At 43.9% G+C, this 17,543-nt stretch overlaps 1 protein-coding gene across 1 annotated transcript; it reads right to left on the bottom strand.

Moving 5' to 3' along the window:
* Positions 1-510: 510 nt before the first annotated feature.
* On the bottom strand, positions 511-9,069 carry si:ch211-106h11.3 (CCN family member 1). The gene is made up of 5 exons (XM_040045805.1): positions 8,811-9,069; positions 7,373-7,586; positions 6,255-6,698; positions 5,604-5,782; positions 511-2,808 (listed from the first exon to the last, which is right to left on the bottom strand). Exons 1-5 carry the CDS (start codon positions 8,859-8,861, stop codon positions 2,503-2,505), a joined length of 1,194 nt encoding a protein of 397 aa, XP_039901739.1. The 5' UTR covers positions 8,862-9,069; the 3' UTR covers positions 511-2,502.
* Between the last annotated feature and the right edge of the window lie 8,474 nt (positions 9,070-17,543).

Here is a 17,543-nt window from a genome sequence, read left to right as displayed (position 1 = left end):
GTATTTTATTTTTTTTCTTGGTATTTTGTTTTAAGTATTAAAAATCAAAAAGTGTTAAACAAGTGGAAATCTGCTTAGTTGATTTAGCAACAATTCAATACTGGATAAACATCACTGTGCAGAGTCAGTGATGGTTCTGCAATTTTTATTGCTGCACAGTAATTCGATATTGGATGTTGATATCTTAAGTGCAGTTGGGCAGACACCAATTTATCTTGCCACTAAGGTAACTTTTTAGTACCAATTAGTGACGGTAGTGTACATGTGTAAATACATGAAATGCCTGCTAAATGTTAACATAATATGGCTCGTTGCAGGGATGCTAGCATAGCTGTGAAATTGCAGATCTTTGGCTGCTCCGCCACAGTAGCTGGATCTGCATGTTTGATCTGACTCAATTTAAAACAGATGCATTTATCTGCATGTTAGGGGGATGTGTTAAGCGCTACACCATAGAGTTGCTGTATAATTAGCATGACAAAAAAATCCTCCTTTGATAAATGTTCAACAGTGATTGTCAGAGAGAATTTTATTTTTAAAAAAGCCAAACAATGATGAACTCATTCCAGCTCTTAAAGTCAACTGTAAACTAACCAGATTCCAAGAAGAGTTAATCACAAGGAACACTTTTAAGCATAAGATCTTAAGCATGACTCATTACAGAAAATTACAGACTTATTAATGTACACTACTAGTTCTACAGTCATCATGCTTTCAAAATTGGCACTTAATGCTCATAAAAGATCTGAACCCTGCCTCGTCCAGTGCTAAACTATACATGGACTACTTCAGTATAATGATTGGCCCTTATACAGCAGATAGAACTACAAAGGTAACAATGTGTCTGTACATAGCTGCACTATAGTTTCCCTCAATAAAACTAAAGATACAATATCAAAACCACAGCATCTTCATGGGCAAAATAGCAATGGAAAACACAAAAGACATTTCTTAGCAAATTAAAGTTTAAAAAGAACCCCTGATAAGGATTTGGGGCAGCAGATGTTTTGTAGTTGAGATGGTAGGGGGGGGAAAAAAAAAAAACATTCACCTCAGGGCAAAAATGTGTAATTTATGGCACAAACTGATAAAGTACATTGGTGCTTCCACTGAGACGAAGTTACCACTGTATACAGTAATTAAAAAAAAGGCAGTTCGTGATTTCAACTCATCTGTATGAGGATATCAGATTAGGCTGTGAATCAAGGTTGCTGTAAGGTGCTCAAACGTCAACCCAAACACCAAGTCGGGTGGATAATCATAATAAAGGGCTAAGCCATCCGTAACGTACAACCTGAAGATAGACTTAACAGTATTAGTGTCCTTAGAGGTAGGCTCCTGCTGACATTTGGCAGCTGTAGACCTCAACCCCCCGAAAAAAAAAAAAATTACATAAAGCTCTTCTCACAGCCGTGTGAAACGACTGAACAGCTTTTCAACAGCATTTCTCAGAAACAGGACGCACTTTAACACGAAGATGCTGCTCAGTTACGAGCCAGATTAGACGACAGAGCAGTTCCACCTTCAAATCACAAATAACACATTTACCGTGGCACACGCAGCTTTCCAAAATTCATTTATAAAACAAACCAGAGTGGACGATTGTCTCCTTCTGCGTGAGTCCAGCTGCGTAAACAACCTTTGACATGTTTTCCCACTAATGCCTCCAACCACCAAGTTCAACTCCAACTTTATCCATTGTATATACCTCATCTCCTCCTTTATCATTTGTTGTTCATCATTAGATATGGCTTTCTGACCAAATCTGAGCCCGGGGTCAAGTCCTGGTTTGATGGCAGTTCCTCACCCTCTCTCGGGGCTCAGCAGTATTGTCCGTCTGATATTGTTGTTCTGTCACATCGATTCTCCGAGAATAGCAGCGCCACCTTCCCCAGTGGCAGGCTGCTGTGTCATCATGTCTGTCTCGACAATAAATACCAGAGAATAAATACCATAAAATGACCCAAACCACATTCCCGTCAAAACATCTGAGACAAACTTCCATCTTCTACCAACGCCATCCTATTCTTCTTTGTCACTTAGTCTATCAGTTGTCATATACTGGAGTGCGCAGACGTGATTCCAGCAGGTTTGTCAAATCCACACCGTGAATCCTTCAGCACACGAAAGACTTATGCATGTCTGTGTTTCTCAGCTGTTCCCAAAAACAGTTCTAGGGAACTTTTGAAGCTGGGCACTAACATGGGGTCTGCTTACACCCAAAGATTTATTCACAGTTTAAAGTCTGGCAAGGCCAGAAACAGCTTTTTATCTACACTAAAGCAGGGCCTGGTCACTTTTGCGGTTTCCACATTGTGAGGTACGCCCAGTCCGAGACACATTCCTCTTTTCCGCATTCATCCTCAAATGTTTCGGTGTGTGTTCCGCTCATGGATCCACTAAGGACAGCTACTCTATAATGGGTACTGCTGGGGCGGGGGTGAGATGGGGGAGTTAATGTCTGTTTTTATGAAGGAATGTAGGTTTGGCAGGGTAACACCGCTAGTCATTGAATTTGTGCGTGTCCCCATAGAGCCACAGCTGTGGGGGCATTACGGCCTCGTTGAGATGGTTGCACTCGTCGCTGCACTTGCACGACTGGATGAACATCACGGACCTGCTGAAGCGTTCGCCGTCAGGGCAGGCAAAGGTCACGTTAGCTGTGCGGGTGCGACGTGGCGAGCAGCAGCGGCCGTCCCGGCATACTCCACAGTAGTTGGGCCGATAGAGGCGAGTGCTCCTACAGCCAGCATATGACAGACGATGTGGCTCTGGGGCCTTATGGGTGCGAGAGCACTTCCTTCCTTTCTGTGGACGGAGAAAGAAGAAAGAAGCAATTCAGTTTTTCCAGTGAAAGGGGTTAACCAGGTGTCTACAGCCATGCACGCAGGGCTGTGAGGCTGTACTGTTCACCATCCTGGTTTAGCCTGTCACAAGGGGAATGTTTTCCAGTGAAAAGTAAATGAACTGATGTTGATGGCACTGACATAAAGTAGTGCCCAAATTTAAAACTTGATGTTTATCCTGCTATAATGTCACCAAAAATCACAGACTGTATATAAAAGGTGGACATGTATATAAACAATATCAGTTAGCAAACAGAGCAGGAGGGTTCCTGGTTCAAACCCCAGTCTGTCTCTGTGCATCTTAACCATCCAGGTGCAATTGTTTCAAAATTGGCCACAAGTGTGAGGAAGACAAAGTAGATAGAACATAAGCTTTTTTTTTTTTTTTAAGCACATCCCAGTGCAATCCTAACATCTACCACAGTTGTTCCATCACATCTCCCCCAAAAACACTTCCTTTGTTTTGTGTACTTTTGCAGCATTTCTCTATTTTCTTGGTGTTTTCTTAAGTTGCACTGCATTTGACCTCTCAGGGCAACTGTACACTTGATCTCTGAGCTCTTTAAACACTTTCTTGCAGAATCTTTAGTCTTTATTTAGCGATTTGAGGTCTTATCGTTTTATAAATTATGATCAAAATAGCTAATAAAACATAGTATGCTTAATTGTGGGCTTACCTTGTGATTATTAAGTGGCTATTGTGTGAGCATGCAGAGTTTTTGGTCAGACCCTCCAATCACTAACTAATGGCTAATAGAGCTAAGTTCATCTTTTATATACACTCTATGATTGCAGTTTACCCTGAATGTGGACCAAACCTTACAGTGATCCAGTGATCCTGACATCCAGTGATGTCAGGAATAGTCAGGGGAACATGAATAACCGCATAAATTCACCTTACATACTTAACTCTACCAGGTCTAAAGGTTGTCGAGATATTTAGAGAATTTGACTCTCTGGGTGATCCATAAAATCTGCTAACAAAGTCTTTCTTTGGCACAGGAGGCATGGGTGTGGTGTGTAGCCGGTTTAAAACTGTGCTCCAGTGAAAGCTTTATGGCTTCACGTTTGCTTGAAATTAGAGCTGCCACCGTACCATAGAGCAGCATCAAGCAACTTGTTATTCATCGCTCATGACGTGAAAAACAAAGTTAATGGGCTGAAGCGAAATAAAAGGTCAGAACAGCAGATGAGCGCCGGAGAGAATAGCGTGCCAGCGATAGTTAAGGATTGACACTTGTTTCCATTAACACCCACAGCAGCTCTGCAAACACTGGGAGAGCTCAGAGAAACAGGTGCACAACAAGCCAATCAGCTTCATGAGTGGCTCGAGGCAGGGGGCAAAATGTTTCTGAGAGTGTTTTGTTTGAAATGTGAGAGAGCAACAGAGTGGGCGAAGTGCTCTTTAAATCACACAGCATAGTGCCACCGAGTGCAGCTGTCGGCCGCGGTGTCACGTCAGTGAAGGAGACAGAGTTATTCCTCTGTCGCAGCAGCAAAAAGTTCTCGGATTCACACTTATGTAGTCAAAGTTCAAACGTGAACATGAAGCCAGTAAAAAAGTGCAGCTTTGTGAATAAAGGAGCAACTGAAAGTCGCATTAGCAGGTATCAATCTATTAATTATAGACTGTATATATATAAAAAAAAAAAACAGACACAGTAAGATGCATTTTGAAGCCTCTGTATTAGCATTTTGGTCACCACCATGATGTTTTTTTGGTTTCTTTTACTGTGTATTTGTACGAACAAACTGCATGATCTATGGTGGGGTTTTTTTGTTTGTTTGTTTTACACAGTTTGCCTTTGCAGTTATTTCCATCTTAAATTCTGTGTTTAAAATTAAAAGCCCCTGTTATTCATATTAATGCAAAAGTTAAAGTGTCTGACCTGTAGCAAAATGTTTAAAGTTGTGCCTTTTACTTTTTTAGTGGTCATCATATTTAGTAGTAATTAAGCAAATTAGGTTTATTATATTTGGGTAGATCAAAGTGATGATGACATGAGCTGTACCATGTACAGGATGGGGCCGTTGCCAGTTACTTTTTTTATTATAAGTTATACGTTCCTAATGTCTTCTAATGACTCCAAAGTGTTGGTAATTAAGTATGTCTGTTGACGCTCTGCATCTTCAGAGGTTGTGATGAAGCTACAGGATGTGTTGTGGCCTACTTCTTGGCGTTGAGCACTTGCCGTTTAACCAGGCAAGGCTTGCTGATCTTAGCCCTGTTGAAATTTTACTTTTATAATTCAGTTCCAGTAAAGCAGGATTTCATTAGAGCGTTTTATGATCTTTGAACTGAGCGAGGCTGTTCTCTCTAGTTTCATTCTAGTTTTCATATTTACTGTATGAAGACATTTACTGTATTGAGAGTGTTGTCAATCATCACAACTAACCCTCTGGCAGGAAATGTGAAATGGTATTTTCAAAACTTTCAAACTAATTAGCTACACTTTGATATACTCTGATCTACAACGAGCTGAAGCCACAGGTCTCGTTCCCCTCTGTTTTCATCTCACACAGCAACAGGACTTTGAATAGACAGAATGGATCAAAAAGGGGTCCAGCAACAGAGGGATTCGAGGGGAGGGGGCTTTATACATGCCATGATATTAATACAAACTGCCCCTCGAGAGACGCTTCTTTCCTGAATCTTATTTAGTCTGGTTGCTGGAACTCCGTGGCTGGGGTCATGAGAAGAAGGTCTGCCTTTATAAGGATCTTTAAAGCATCCAAACACACTCATGCATTCCTCACCTTGACCGGGATGGACATGGAGCTGCAGGGCCGAATGTTGCACAGGCGCGTCTCCTTGATCATTTTACACTGAGCATTGTCATTTGTAACACGAGAAGAAACGCCCATCCCACAGCTCCGGGAACACTCGGACCAGGAAGTGGTCTGAACCACGCACTCATCACTTGTTTGCTTCCAGGCTACGAGAGATGAAAAAAAGGACACGTGAGGGAGAGCGATGATGGGAAATATTGAGAGAGAGCCAGAGAGAAGCCAGGTCAGCAGGAGTTAAGCAGGGGGAGTGAAGTGGCTACTGGGAAGTTTGAGGGAAAAGCAGAGGTACACAGATGCACAGCACACTGGCCTTATTCACTGAACAGGCAACACTGACGCACAGAGAGGATGATTACAGAGCAGGGAAAGCTGGGTGACGGAGGCATGTGCTGTGAAAGAGCAGTGTGTGCGAGTGCGACCAAGAGCACCTCTGGTGTGCAAGGAGCCAGTGGAAAACAAGCTTCACATAAATGCCAAAACACATGCATGGACGCCGGGGAGACGGCTCACAGCGAGGCCGTTTGTGCATCAGCGGGCTGAAGTGAATAAAGCGTAAACAGGACACTTTACTGTGTAGCGGAAACAGGCGCACTCCACAGCAGGTCACCAACTCCTCACCTGCCAGGTGCTTGTTTCCACGTGGCTTGCCCCACTTGCGTACCGCTTCCACCAGTTCGTTGCCAAGGGTATCCTTCTCCTTTTTGTGTTTGTAAGTGTAAAACTTCCGGTAAGGCTTCGGGAAAGGCTTTGGGTAGGGATACACTGGGTAGGGAATGAATGGAGGGTACGGAGGGAAAGCGGGAGGCTGGGGTCGGCGATACACCGGGGGCACGACCGTGGTTCCCTTGTGGCAGTCGATGCTGAGGCAGCACTGCCCGGGCACCTTGACCAGCTGCGGGGCAGGGCAGGAAGGCGACGCCAAGGGCACGTGGCTGGGGCAAAGAGGCACGCACCCTACTGCTCCATCGATGCAAGTGCATTGGTGTTTGCAACCAGCTCTGAAGTTCTCGCCGTTTTGATAAATCCGACCGCTGTATTCGCAGGAGCGGCCCTCGGCCTTCGCTGGGAGGAAGAGAGAAGACAGGCGAGCTGGTCAGAATGCTTTTAATAGCACACACTTAGTCTTTAGACATCAAATAGCAAGACTTTTATATGACTGTGTATTTAATGTGTGTGGTGGACAGATGAAAGGAGAGAGAGGACAGTCGCAACATCGCCACATTTAAGAAGCAAACACTATTCTTAGACCAGAAAGGGAACGTTGACTTGTTTACAACGTCCTTTCCCTTAACACCCTGAGTGGGACTCCCCACACAACACCCCGGATACCCCCATCCCCCTTTATATAGCAACACCCCCAAATAAACACACATATAAAAATACCACTGTCTGTGCATGTGTGTTTGTGTGTTTCACGGGCCTGTTTGTGTACACACTGCAGCACTTATATAAATACCGGGGCTGGCCGGGTTTCAGTCACAGGCTCATGAAGGTGCTCTGTTTTTTGAAACGTGGCACAGGCTTCAAACCTCAAGCCCCTATCAAAGAGAAACCCCAGCCGCCCTGGCTCAGAAGCCAGATTCCCCACCCTGAAGTTACACATTGCCTTACTTCAACCCCCAAAGCTGTGCCTGATCTAAAGCAGGGGTAAAAAAAAAAAAAAAAAAAAAAAATTCACCACTTCTCAACCCTTCCCACCCCCACCATCCCTGCTCTGCCACCTCTGTGGTACATACCCCTGCAGATGCCATGGGTTCGGCCCACATCATTGCCATAATTGCACTCCAGTCCTTTATGGTGGTCACAAGGGCGCCCCTCATGGCAGTCTTGGTTTAGCTGGGCAGCGCACACCTTGCAGCAGCCGCATCCGTCTGGGACTGAACTTACCCCTGGGGGGCAAGATGGGGGCACTGCTGGGCACTCGCACACTACTGGACACTCAGCAGTCACCTGCAGGAAGGGACAGAGTAATTTAACCTTCTGCACCAAAAGGAATAAAGAGAAAAATCACACTGGAACCAGGCAGGACAACAGATTGACTCAAGTTACCCAGATCACAGAAAGTCCTCAACGTGTATGTATGAATACGTGTGTGTGTGTGGCTTAAAATATTGCCTGAATACTCGGCACTGTCCTGAACCCCACAGGGGTATCTGTAGCCCTCTGTCGCCTTCCGCTTGGCATTCGCCTGGCAAGAGGGGATGAAAGGTACGTTCACTGACCCCCACCTCCCGGCTTCTAAATCTTTTGTTTCTGACCCCCTTCTGTGTCGACACACACACAAGCCACTCTCACCACTCCCAGCATTTATTGGGATCACACAGCCTGTGGATCACAGGGAGCTGTCAGTCTGACTGTCCGCAGTCAGATCACCTACAGTGATCCCTTCCTGACTCCGCCGCCACTCTCTTAACCCGGGCCAAGTTCTGGTGTGCCAGAACCAGCACTGGCACTGCTTTCACTCACTGCTGAGGTTCCTGGGAGGGTTTAAAATTACATTACACAAAGACTGAACAATAACTCGTGAATCACCGTGCATAACATGGTAAGTTAAAGCATCTCCCAGCCAAAAGTCACATAATATTCCTTGAGATATTTATGGAGCGGAACGACTTCATATCGAAGTGTATTTTTATACCCATTGGATAAAATTACTGTGGTATAATTTTAGACCTACAGTTGGATGGAAGCCGGTGTACACATAGTAGGGTTTATTACTTTTACTTGTCAGATAATTTAATTAGACTGCGAAGAGAGTGTAACCAATTACATTTATATAGTTTGCATATATTTCCCCTTTACTTGAATATGCTTCGGACACTAGTGGTCACATTTGTAGTGTAACATTACAAAATGTAATGGAAATAAACCGCCAAACAAATCGTAAAATGACTCAACTGACTTTACATGGGACCTCTTGAAACACCGCTCAAGACCTCTTATTGCTCCTCAAGCCTCAATTTGGAAACCAGCCAACCAGAAAGCACAGTAGCCGCCGTATTAATAAGCGATGACAATCTTAACAGTGCTGGGAGCCACTGGGCCATTATTATTTTGGCACGCAGCGCTAACACCAGCATGGAGGGCAGACCCTGACAGCACGAGAGCAGCACGGGCGCGTGAGACCTTAGAGCTCGTGCGTTTGCATGAAGGGAGAACACTTCATGTACTCACCGAAGCGACTGTGACCACTTGTAAGGCAGCAAATAATAGCAGCGTCCCCATGCTGTCAGCGTGCTCACATGGAAGACGGGAGAGCGTTTAAAAACAGCGCTCTGTGACAGGAAAAGCCCAAATCCTTCAAGTGAGCAATAGCGTTGGTCCACAACAGTAAAATCCGACTCGCAAAAAATATATATATATTTATATATCCTCACACGTCTTCCACCAATCTCTCAAGTTCTCACAGACCAAAAGTTTGAGCCTTGTTTTTATATCGTTCCCTTTCTTTTTATGGCAACCACGCCCACCCCAGCCCTCCTTTAACCAATTAGGACACAGGCGCGCGGCCAAAGTTGGGAAAAAAAAGAAAAACAGGGCGGGAGGGCGTTGGAAGGAGGCGGGGCTTGGACCTCCAACACAGAATTGGGGTTTGGTTGCGGGAGGGGGCGTGGCCAGCCATGAATGCACTCATTCATAAAAATTCAGAATTACTACATTCCAAAGAGGAGCTGGCTCTGGGATGTTTATTTATTTATGTTCGAGCGAAAATAATATTTTCGATGCTTTAAAGTCCTTTTCACACGCAAGCCTCTGTCCGGCTGCCGCTTTGTGAGGAGTAAAATAAATATACGCAGCTGCTCGTCTGCGCTACATTAATACTGGGAGCAGCCATGGAAAACAGCTAGGAATTTCCTTCTGCCACTTTATAAAAATACTATTAGACAAGAGTTGGGCAGATCAAATGCAAACACATGGAGAACAGAGTGTTCCTAGGAGCTGGGTTTAACTGCATAACAGAGTGAGAGGGATGTCTGAAAATCATTGAAATAATCAGTGTAATTCATCAGTTCCTATTTAGACCTCATGTCTCCCACACACAACCTGTTTTTATGGGTACTTGCACCAGCAAGTACCCTTAAAAAACAGTTCTGTATCTGTACACTGTAAGAGTGTTAGAGAGGCCAGGGATGTGTGCCTGGACAGTCTCTGTGTCATTTTGACAGACATACACACAGGAAAACCAGCCATTCTCAGTACCTGAACTTGTAGGTAACAAGTCCCTTTTAGGGACTCACATTGCTGTTCTCTTTAGAAGCACTGTAGACATTTTCCACATTAGTACATTCTCAGACATGAAACTGTTCACTGGAGACACAAATGCATGGAGTAGGTTTTGTTGTTCTCTACAATGATTGTTAAGCAAACCTGTGGTCATTTGTGCCAGCGGGAGAAGAAATTGTCCCGTTACCTCTTTGTGCTAATAGTATAAATATGATAATCAATTATCGATTGATATGTGAAACACCTTTCCAAGGAGTCAAAGCCAAATAGATGAAAGCCAAACGTTATCATTATGAACTGTAAATAAACGATGGACGACATCACCGTGGTTATCAAAGTCCGATTGTGAAGCCTCAAGGTTTCGATGTTGCCATTTTGCTGTTTTGAAACATCACAAGCAATAGGTGGAGCAATAGTAGAACCACTGCATGCCTTTCCTCTGGAGATGCTTGTGTGTGGTCAGATGAATGAGGCTTGTAGTAAAAATCACTCTGAGTCCTCAGGTTGAGTAGAAACGTACTGTTTAAGTACCAGCCCATTTACTTATACTGCAGAAACTAGGCTCGCCGTAAAGTATACCGTACTTTATTGTCTATTTTAGTGTAAATAGGACCATAATTCAAAAAGTTAACATCATGATGTATTCAAAAATATTTGAAAGTACTGAGTTAGAACACTTACTCCTCAGGAAAGTGTTTACTGCACTTTTAGATCAAGTGAGAAGTAAGGTCATGTTTTCTATAGACTCCCACAATTTTGGACTATTTTTGCAGCCAGAGGGGTTGCCCCCTGCTGGCCAGTAGAAATAATGCAGCTTCAAAGCACCTGCTTGCTCTTAGCTTATCCTTTTAGACACTGTTTTACACACTCTATATGATTATAAACACAGAAAACTCTCATCTAAAAAACACAATTTCAGTCTTCAAGCATCAATTAAGGTAGATCATACATATTGCATGCACCCCCTTGTGCAAGTGTGCTTACATTTGTATGTCAGCAGCTCGTTCCACAAAGCAGGAGCATGCACTGTCATACATTATACATATGCACAGTGTGTCCTCACTCGCACAAAGGCCTACACAGAAAACTAAAATTATGTATTCACCAAACCTCCATCCTCTTCCCACACAATCCATCTCTCTCTGTCAGGGCACGGTGGTGATGTAACAGGCCCGTGTAAACAAGCCCAGCGTGGTGAGAGAAAATGAAGAGAGGAAAAAAAACACGGGATTTTGCTGAAGCTTCTGTGTGTGCACCAACCCTCACAAAAACGCACACACACATATGCGCTGCAGTCTGAGAAATACAGTTGTTGTTCTGAATTTTTAGGTTCCATTGACTCATCAGAGAATCTGTACTTTCCACTTTGGTCTCAGTCTCATCTGCAGCAGATGTAATAAACAAACTTGTTGGGTCTCTTGGAGATGGAAGGCATAGTCACCAAAGCAAGTGGTGACCTTTGTATTCTGAGCTCAACGGTGAACGTCAGCCCATAAACCCACCCAAACTGCTACAAGAGTTGGCTGGAAAAGCTCCCTGTCGCTGCTATTAAAAAAGGGAAGGTGCAAAAGGACAGGAGGGTAATAAGGAAAAGAGAAAAAAAAGGCAAGCCATGGCAGGTGAGAAACACATCAAACCTTCAAAAACAACTCAGTGGAAATAAATGACAGACAGGGTGTGTGTGCGAGACAGAGAGAGAGGTGTAAGGCCATGGAAGGGGCCAAGGAAATATTAAACAGTGAGAAATAAAAGATAGAACAGGATAATAATGTGAGGTCAGTGGAACAAAAGCAGCTCGCTTTTCACACGTGATTCTTTGCTGCAGAGAACGAAACGCCATGAGCCGGGAAGAAAAGTGGTGGTTTTAGTGGCGGGGGGGAGAGGGGGGGACTTTCTGTGTCTGTGAGAAAGCATGTGTTTATACACAGAGGGGAATGGAAGTGGAGGAGGAGGACGAGGAGGGAGGAAGACAGGTGTGGAGTGTTTGTTTAGGAGAGCTCCTGCCACACCTGCCACGACACTCCTCTTACTCTTTCAGTGGCGCGGCCAACTCACAGAATTGTGGACATACACACTCCGAGAAATTCGAGATACAGCTGGTGCTCAGGGTGTAGCCAAAGGTGTCTGATCTCAATAACACGGTAAACTGAGTATTACAGGGACTCCTTTATGCTCTTTTCCAGCAGAATGTTTTTTTTTAAATTTTCATATATATCTCAAACTGGGCCTTGATGCCGTCTTTTTATCCTCAGTCTGAAACAAGCCTTTTTAAAATTCCTTTACCTTTTAGGCTACTCTCCCTTTGCCAGCTTCCTTCTGATTGGCTGTCTGTTTCAAACAGAAGGTTTAAACCGCAGGCAGGTGGGGCTCCTTGCAGGCATGCTAATTTGATACCCCAACTCTTTTACTGCAGAACTATGTTATTATTAAACATGCAGAATATGGATTTGGCATAGTCTTGCTGAAATAAGCAAGGCCTTCTCTGAAAAGAGACCCGCTGAATGGCAAATGGACTGATTTTTTCACCTTATCCACAAGGAGTCGCCACAGCGCACAGCTCCACATATTTTATTTGGCATATTTTAACATCAGGTACCCTTTCAGAAGTTTGAGTTGAGCTTTCCTACTTATTTGGGATCACTTGGAGCTGATAAGTTTAACTCATAAGAGCCCAGACCCATTTTTACTGCCAGGAAAACTATGGGAGAGTCAATTTTGAAACTTTAACAGAAACTTTCCTCAATGTGTAAAGGGGCGATGACACCTGTGTCACCATGGCTTCTCATCATATGGGGGCAATCGGTTTATTTTTCAGCATAACGCAATAAAGTTGTGATTTTTTTTTAGCAAAGTATCAAAAACTTTATTGAGCATGAGTGATGTATAAGGTGCACTCAAAACACTTGCACACACTTGTGAGGACATACTGCCAGGGGATCAAACTACCAATCAGCTAGCAGACGACCTACCTCCTGAGGCTGGATAGCAGCTCCAAAACCTTCTATATACTCTTCAGTGTTCACGTTGTCTTCACAGAACAACAAGTTACCCTTGCCAACCGAACGCTCCCTCTCCTCTTTAGCCTGTGGCTGATGGACCGCTCTCAGAATTAAGCCAGTCCATCTGGCTGAACTAGGTCCAGAGTAGGCAGCAGTGTTTCTAGATCTTGCTTATATAATGTATATTAACTTTATTAATCTTGAGAACCCTGTTTCTTTTTTAAAAACTGTAACAGAAATAGGGCTGTCTTTGGGAAAAGTCAAAGAATTTTTTATTAGCGGTCCCTTGGTAATTTGAGGCATTTCTCTGTTGCCACAGACGGATTTAGGATAACTGACAAAAAAAAGAAAAGAAAAAAAAGAGACCAAGGGTACAGACTGTTCCAAAACAGGAGAAAAGGGAAAGAAAAACAAGCATAGAGCGAGGTTAGGAGAGTTAGCAAGGATGAGAAGGGGGCAAGGAATTTAAGTCCCAAAGTTATTTTTAAACTAAGGACAGGAACTCTACTGTTGACTCCCCAAACACAGAATCATAGATCGGTATAGGAGCAGAGCTGGGAAAAGAAGACAGGGAGCTTATATACACAAACACATAGACACACACATATACACACGCTTCATGCATCTGTCAAGTGCGTCATCCCGTATGTGCGTGTACATCCAGGCACATGCATCCTCTAAGCACACGCCTGCCACCGTTTGGCATGCTTTATGGTCTCACAGCCACACTCACACCAGGATGTGTACGCGTCGTCCTGTAAACACGGCGCACTGCTCAGTTTAAAGATACTCGCGCGCTCAAACCTTCGGTGAAAAATGAGAAAGCGTTCGTTTGAACTTCCTTTGGTGCCATATCATTGCTGCATATGTGTATACAGCACATGTACCATGCATCTGATCTAACTGACCATAATTAAGAAGTGGTGGATAGGCAGAGAATCCTAATTACAGGCTGGCGGCGAGAGTGTTTAAAATGTGATGGCTCACCAGCTGTAGAATATGTGACTGTCCACAGAGGATACTCTCTCACACTAACTGAGATAAACAGAAGGTCATCAAGTGGAATAATCTTTGTGGTGCAATCTGCTCAATAACAGGCTTTATACTGTGTGCTTTTCCAGGCTGTTATTATCAAGTAAAGACATTGGGATTTATGGGAAGCGAGCTGGGACAAAACTCACACACAAAGGCGGGAGGGGAGCGTTCTGTGTACGCAAAGGGCACACACCCTGCCATTCATGTGTGCTTTGTCAGGGGGCTGTTATGAAAGCCCGGCTCCATCGGCGGCTGTTGTATTCCCTCGACTGCTGGCTTGTGCAGATAGGAGAGGGAATAAACAGCCACGAGAAGAGGAGAATGGTCAGGTGCACCGTCACTGGATCCACGGCAGAGTCCACTGAAGGTCACAAGAATATCACTTCCCTCCTGACCTTTAGCTCACCGAGGTCTAACTTAGCACACCCTCCTGGTCTTCCTGAAGTCGAGGAGGGTGTCACAGGAAACTGGGTCACTTTTACCTGTTTGTATCGTAATGATAACACCCACCAACCACCTAAAGCAGGGGTCACGCCCTCCACTCTGGATCCCCCATCCTCACACGTGCATCCTACCGCTCACCTCCAAGGTGTCACAGAGAGCAGCCTTGTTCTGGTCGTCTCCTCCTTTCTGCCAGGACCCCCTGAAAAATCCCAGCAATCCCTGCAATTTCCGGTGCAATGTTTATTTGGCAGGAAGAGAGGGCTTGTGGGGAGGGGGGTGAAAAAAGGGCCTCACTCACAAACAGTCTGGGTTGGTTGAGAGTAAACATGTGCAGGCGGTGTGTGTGTGAAACGAGCGGTAAGCGGGACTGAGGCTCATGTGTTCTGGTCCTGACACACAGAGCAACGCTCTGTTTCAGGCCACAACCGCCTCAGCCTGATCAACATCCCACCCCGGCTACTATGAACAGTACCCTCTGCTGGAGAAATGGATACATGATGTTAAAAGAAAACTTGAGATCAAACAAACTAAGAACCTAAAATGTCTTTTTCTGAATAAGATATATAGGGGAAAAAAATCCAGATCCATATATGAGCAGAGGCGCTAGCCCAGGGGTGTCAAACATAAGGCCCTGGGGCCAGAATCGGCCCAGCAAAGATTCCAATTGACAGCTTTGAGAAATGAATAGGAAGGCATCAATTTTGGACTTTTTTACTGTATATTCCTTGCTTTTACATCTTTTCCTACTGATAAAGAACTCCCCCGTGCCCATTTATTAGAAACCAAAGTAATGAAGTAAATGATAAAGAGTTACATCACAGAAAAGTTCCTGCTTTTTCCATTGCGTACTATAAATTTCTACTTTTTACAATAAGTCCACAGAGGAAATAAAAAACACACCATAACTTCCTCTGCAGTTTTATACATTTATTTATCTATGATGATAGATTTCTTTTGTTTACTACAGCACTATTTCGTTATCATATAGAAAAACTGAGACAGTACTTTTGAAACTGCACTTTATGTTTTTCTAAATGTGTACTTCAACATCTTTACAGTGACAGTAAGGGCAGTTTCAAATGTTCGGCCCACTTAAGATCAAAGTGGCTTCTTGTTAGGGAGTGCTACGCAGTGATGACGTCATCCATACACACTCCACAGAGGCCTACAGCTACTATACGTATATTAAATTTGACCCTTTGAGGTTTTAACATAAGACTGAGGATGATCTCAACAAATTGAAAATTTATACACATTTACATTCGGTTATACACTCAGAAAGCTCTGCAGGCTGGTAACAGGAACATTTTATTATCAACAGATACATTCACCCTGGGGAAAAATGTGTGTGGGAGACCATCAGGGCCAAGATGGGTATAGATTCCTGGGTGCAGTGGTTTGTAGAAACTTCCTCCCTTTCATCACATCTGTCCTGTTCCAGATGTTCTGTTGACTCACTGAGACATCGTGTCAGAAACATCTGACATGGCATGATATATTTCTGCTTCTCTCTTCTCCTCTTTCTCCTCTTTTGCTGCGTCTTTCCTTTAACCGCAGGCTCCTCTGATGTCTGAAGTGGGGTCACCAGTCTGGCCCGCCAACCTCTGGTTCTCCCACTGGTTGTTGTTGTTGGAGATGGACTATCCTGATGTGCAGTTTGTCTTTCAGGGCATTCTAAAACTAGAGAAAACATTTATGTTTAAACCCCTGATCTGTGGAGATCTGAGTGCACTTCAGGCTCAATGGCATCCAGTTGTGTGGTGCTGGACTGAACCTCTGAGCACATCGCTGTTTGCACATGGTTTCCTGGCGTATGTTTGACACCTGCAACTGGCTACCTGAAGCTTCAGGGGTGTGTGTGTTTGCAGGCAACACGGCTCCAGAGCTGCAGAATAAAGAGTGGAGCAGTTTGTGCAGGGCTAGGCTGGCTAAGAGCCCAGGCGGTTGATGTTGCAAAACAGCGCTGGAGATCCGAGAGCTGAAGACAGTCCTGCTTTCCTGTCAGTGCTTTTGTTCAAACAGGCCCGTAGACAGATCAGTCTACATCCTTGATCTGTCTACATCCTTGATCTGTCTACATCCTTGATCTGTCTACATCCTTGATCAGATCAGGAAAACCCTCCACTGAAAGAAAAAAAGGTGTCCACCTGGAGGAAGTATGGCTTTTGATGTGATAAAATGTGAAAAATAAAGGAAGGTGAAGCATGGACGTGTGTGCTGTATAAAACTACAGGAATGATGATGCTTCTTAGCAGACATGGCTCACAGGAGCAAAGCTTCTCCACAGAGGTTTTAATCTAAAACTATATTTTTCTGCTCATTGTCTCATTGTGTGGATATTTTGGGAAGCCTTGGAGAGACTTAGAGTCAGGTCTGTGTAAATAAGCCACTGGAAGCTGACTGTGTACTTAGCTTAGGAGAGTGATTAGAAACAAGGGAAACCATTTGCCCATGTCTGACAGACTTCATCCAACAACACCACCGTGGTGCAATGGTTTGTACTGATGTCTCACAGCAAGGTGGTCTTTTTTATATGGAGTCTGGATATTCGCCCCCGGCTTGCATGGGTTCTCACTGGGTACTCTAGCTTCTTCCCACAGTCCAAAGACATGCATGGATGAGGTTGGTTGGCAACTCTTGAATGGTGGTAGGGGGTGAATGGTTATCTGCCTCTCTGTGTTAGCTCTGCAATAGTGCAATAGTGAAAGAAGATGGCTGGACAACACACAGTAGGGTTAGATGGGGGTTATGCACTATACCTGCGGTGTCAGACCAGTGTAGAGTCAAATCTTGCACAATGTGCAAAATCCATTGTGCTGCAAGTCATTAGAAATGGACTGCTCAATTTGAGCTCCGCCAGAAATATGAATCAATCTGTGCTTCTTACAGCATTCTTACTGACAAGTACATAAAGTTTAAAGTAAGGTGTTTTTAAAGTAGTCGTGTCTGTCTTTGAGTTCCAGCAGCAGCATTTATTTTTAAGCTCAGTAATAGAATAGCATTTTATTTTCATTGTACCTTTACGTAAATACATACAATACATAAAAAAAATAAATAGCAAATTTATTTTATTTTTAGTGTATTTTATTTTTTCATAGACAGGCTGTTTCTCTGTTTAGTAAATGGATGGTTAATTAAACATCTTACACAAACATCATACAAACTTTGTTACTGGAAGTTACAAGTTACACTTGCTAATCTTTAC

This window comes from Simochromis diagramma, unplaced genomic scaffold, assembly GCF_900408965.1.
Source record: "Simochromis diagramma unplaced genomic scaffold, fSimDia1.1 OVJJ01000150.1, whole genome shotgun sequence".
Lineage (NCBI taxonomy): Eukaryota > Metazoa > Chordata > Actinopteri > Cichliformes > Cichlidae > Simochromis > Simochromis diagramma.
This window is presented reverse-complemented; position numbering and strand designations above follow the sequence as displayed.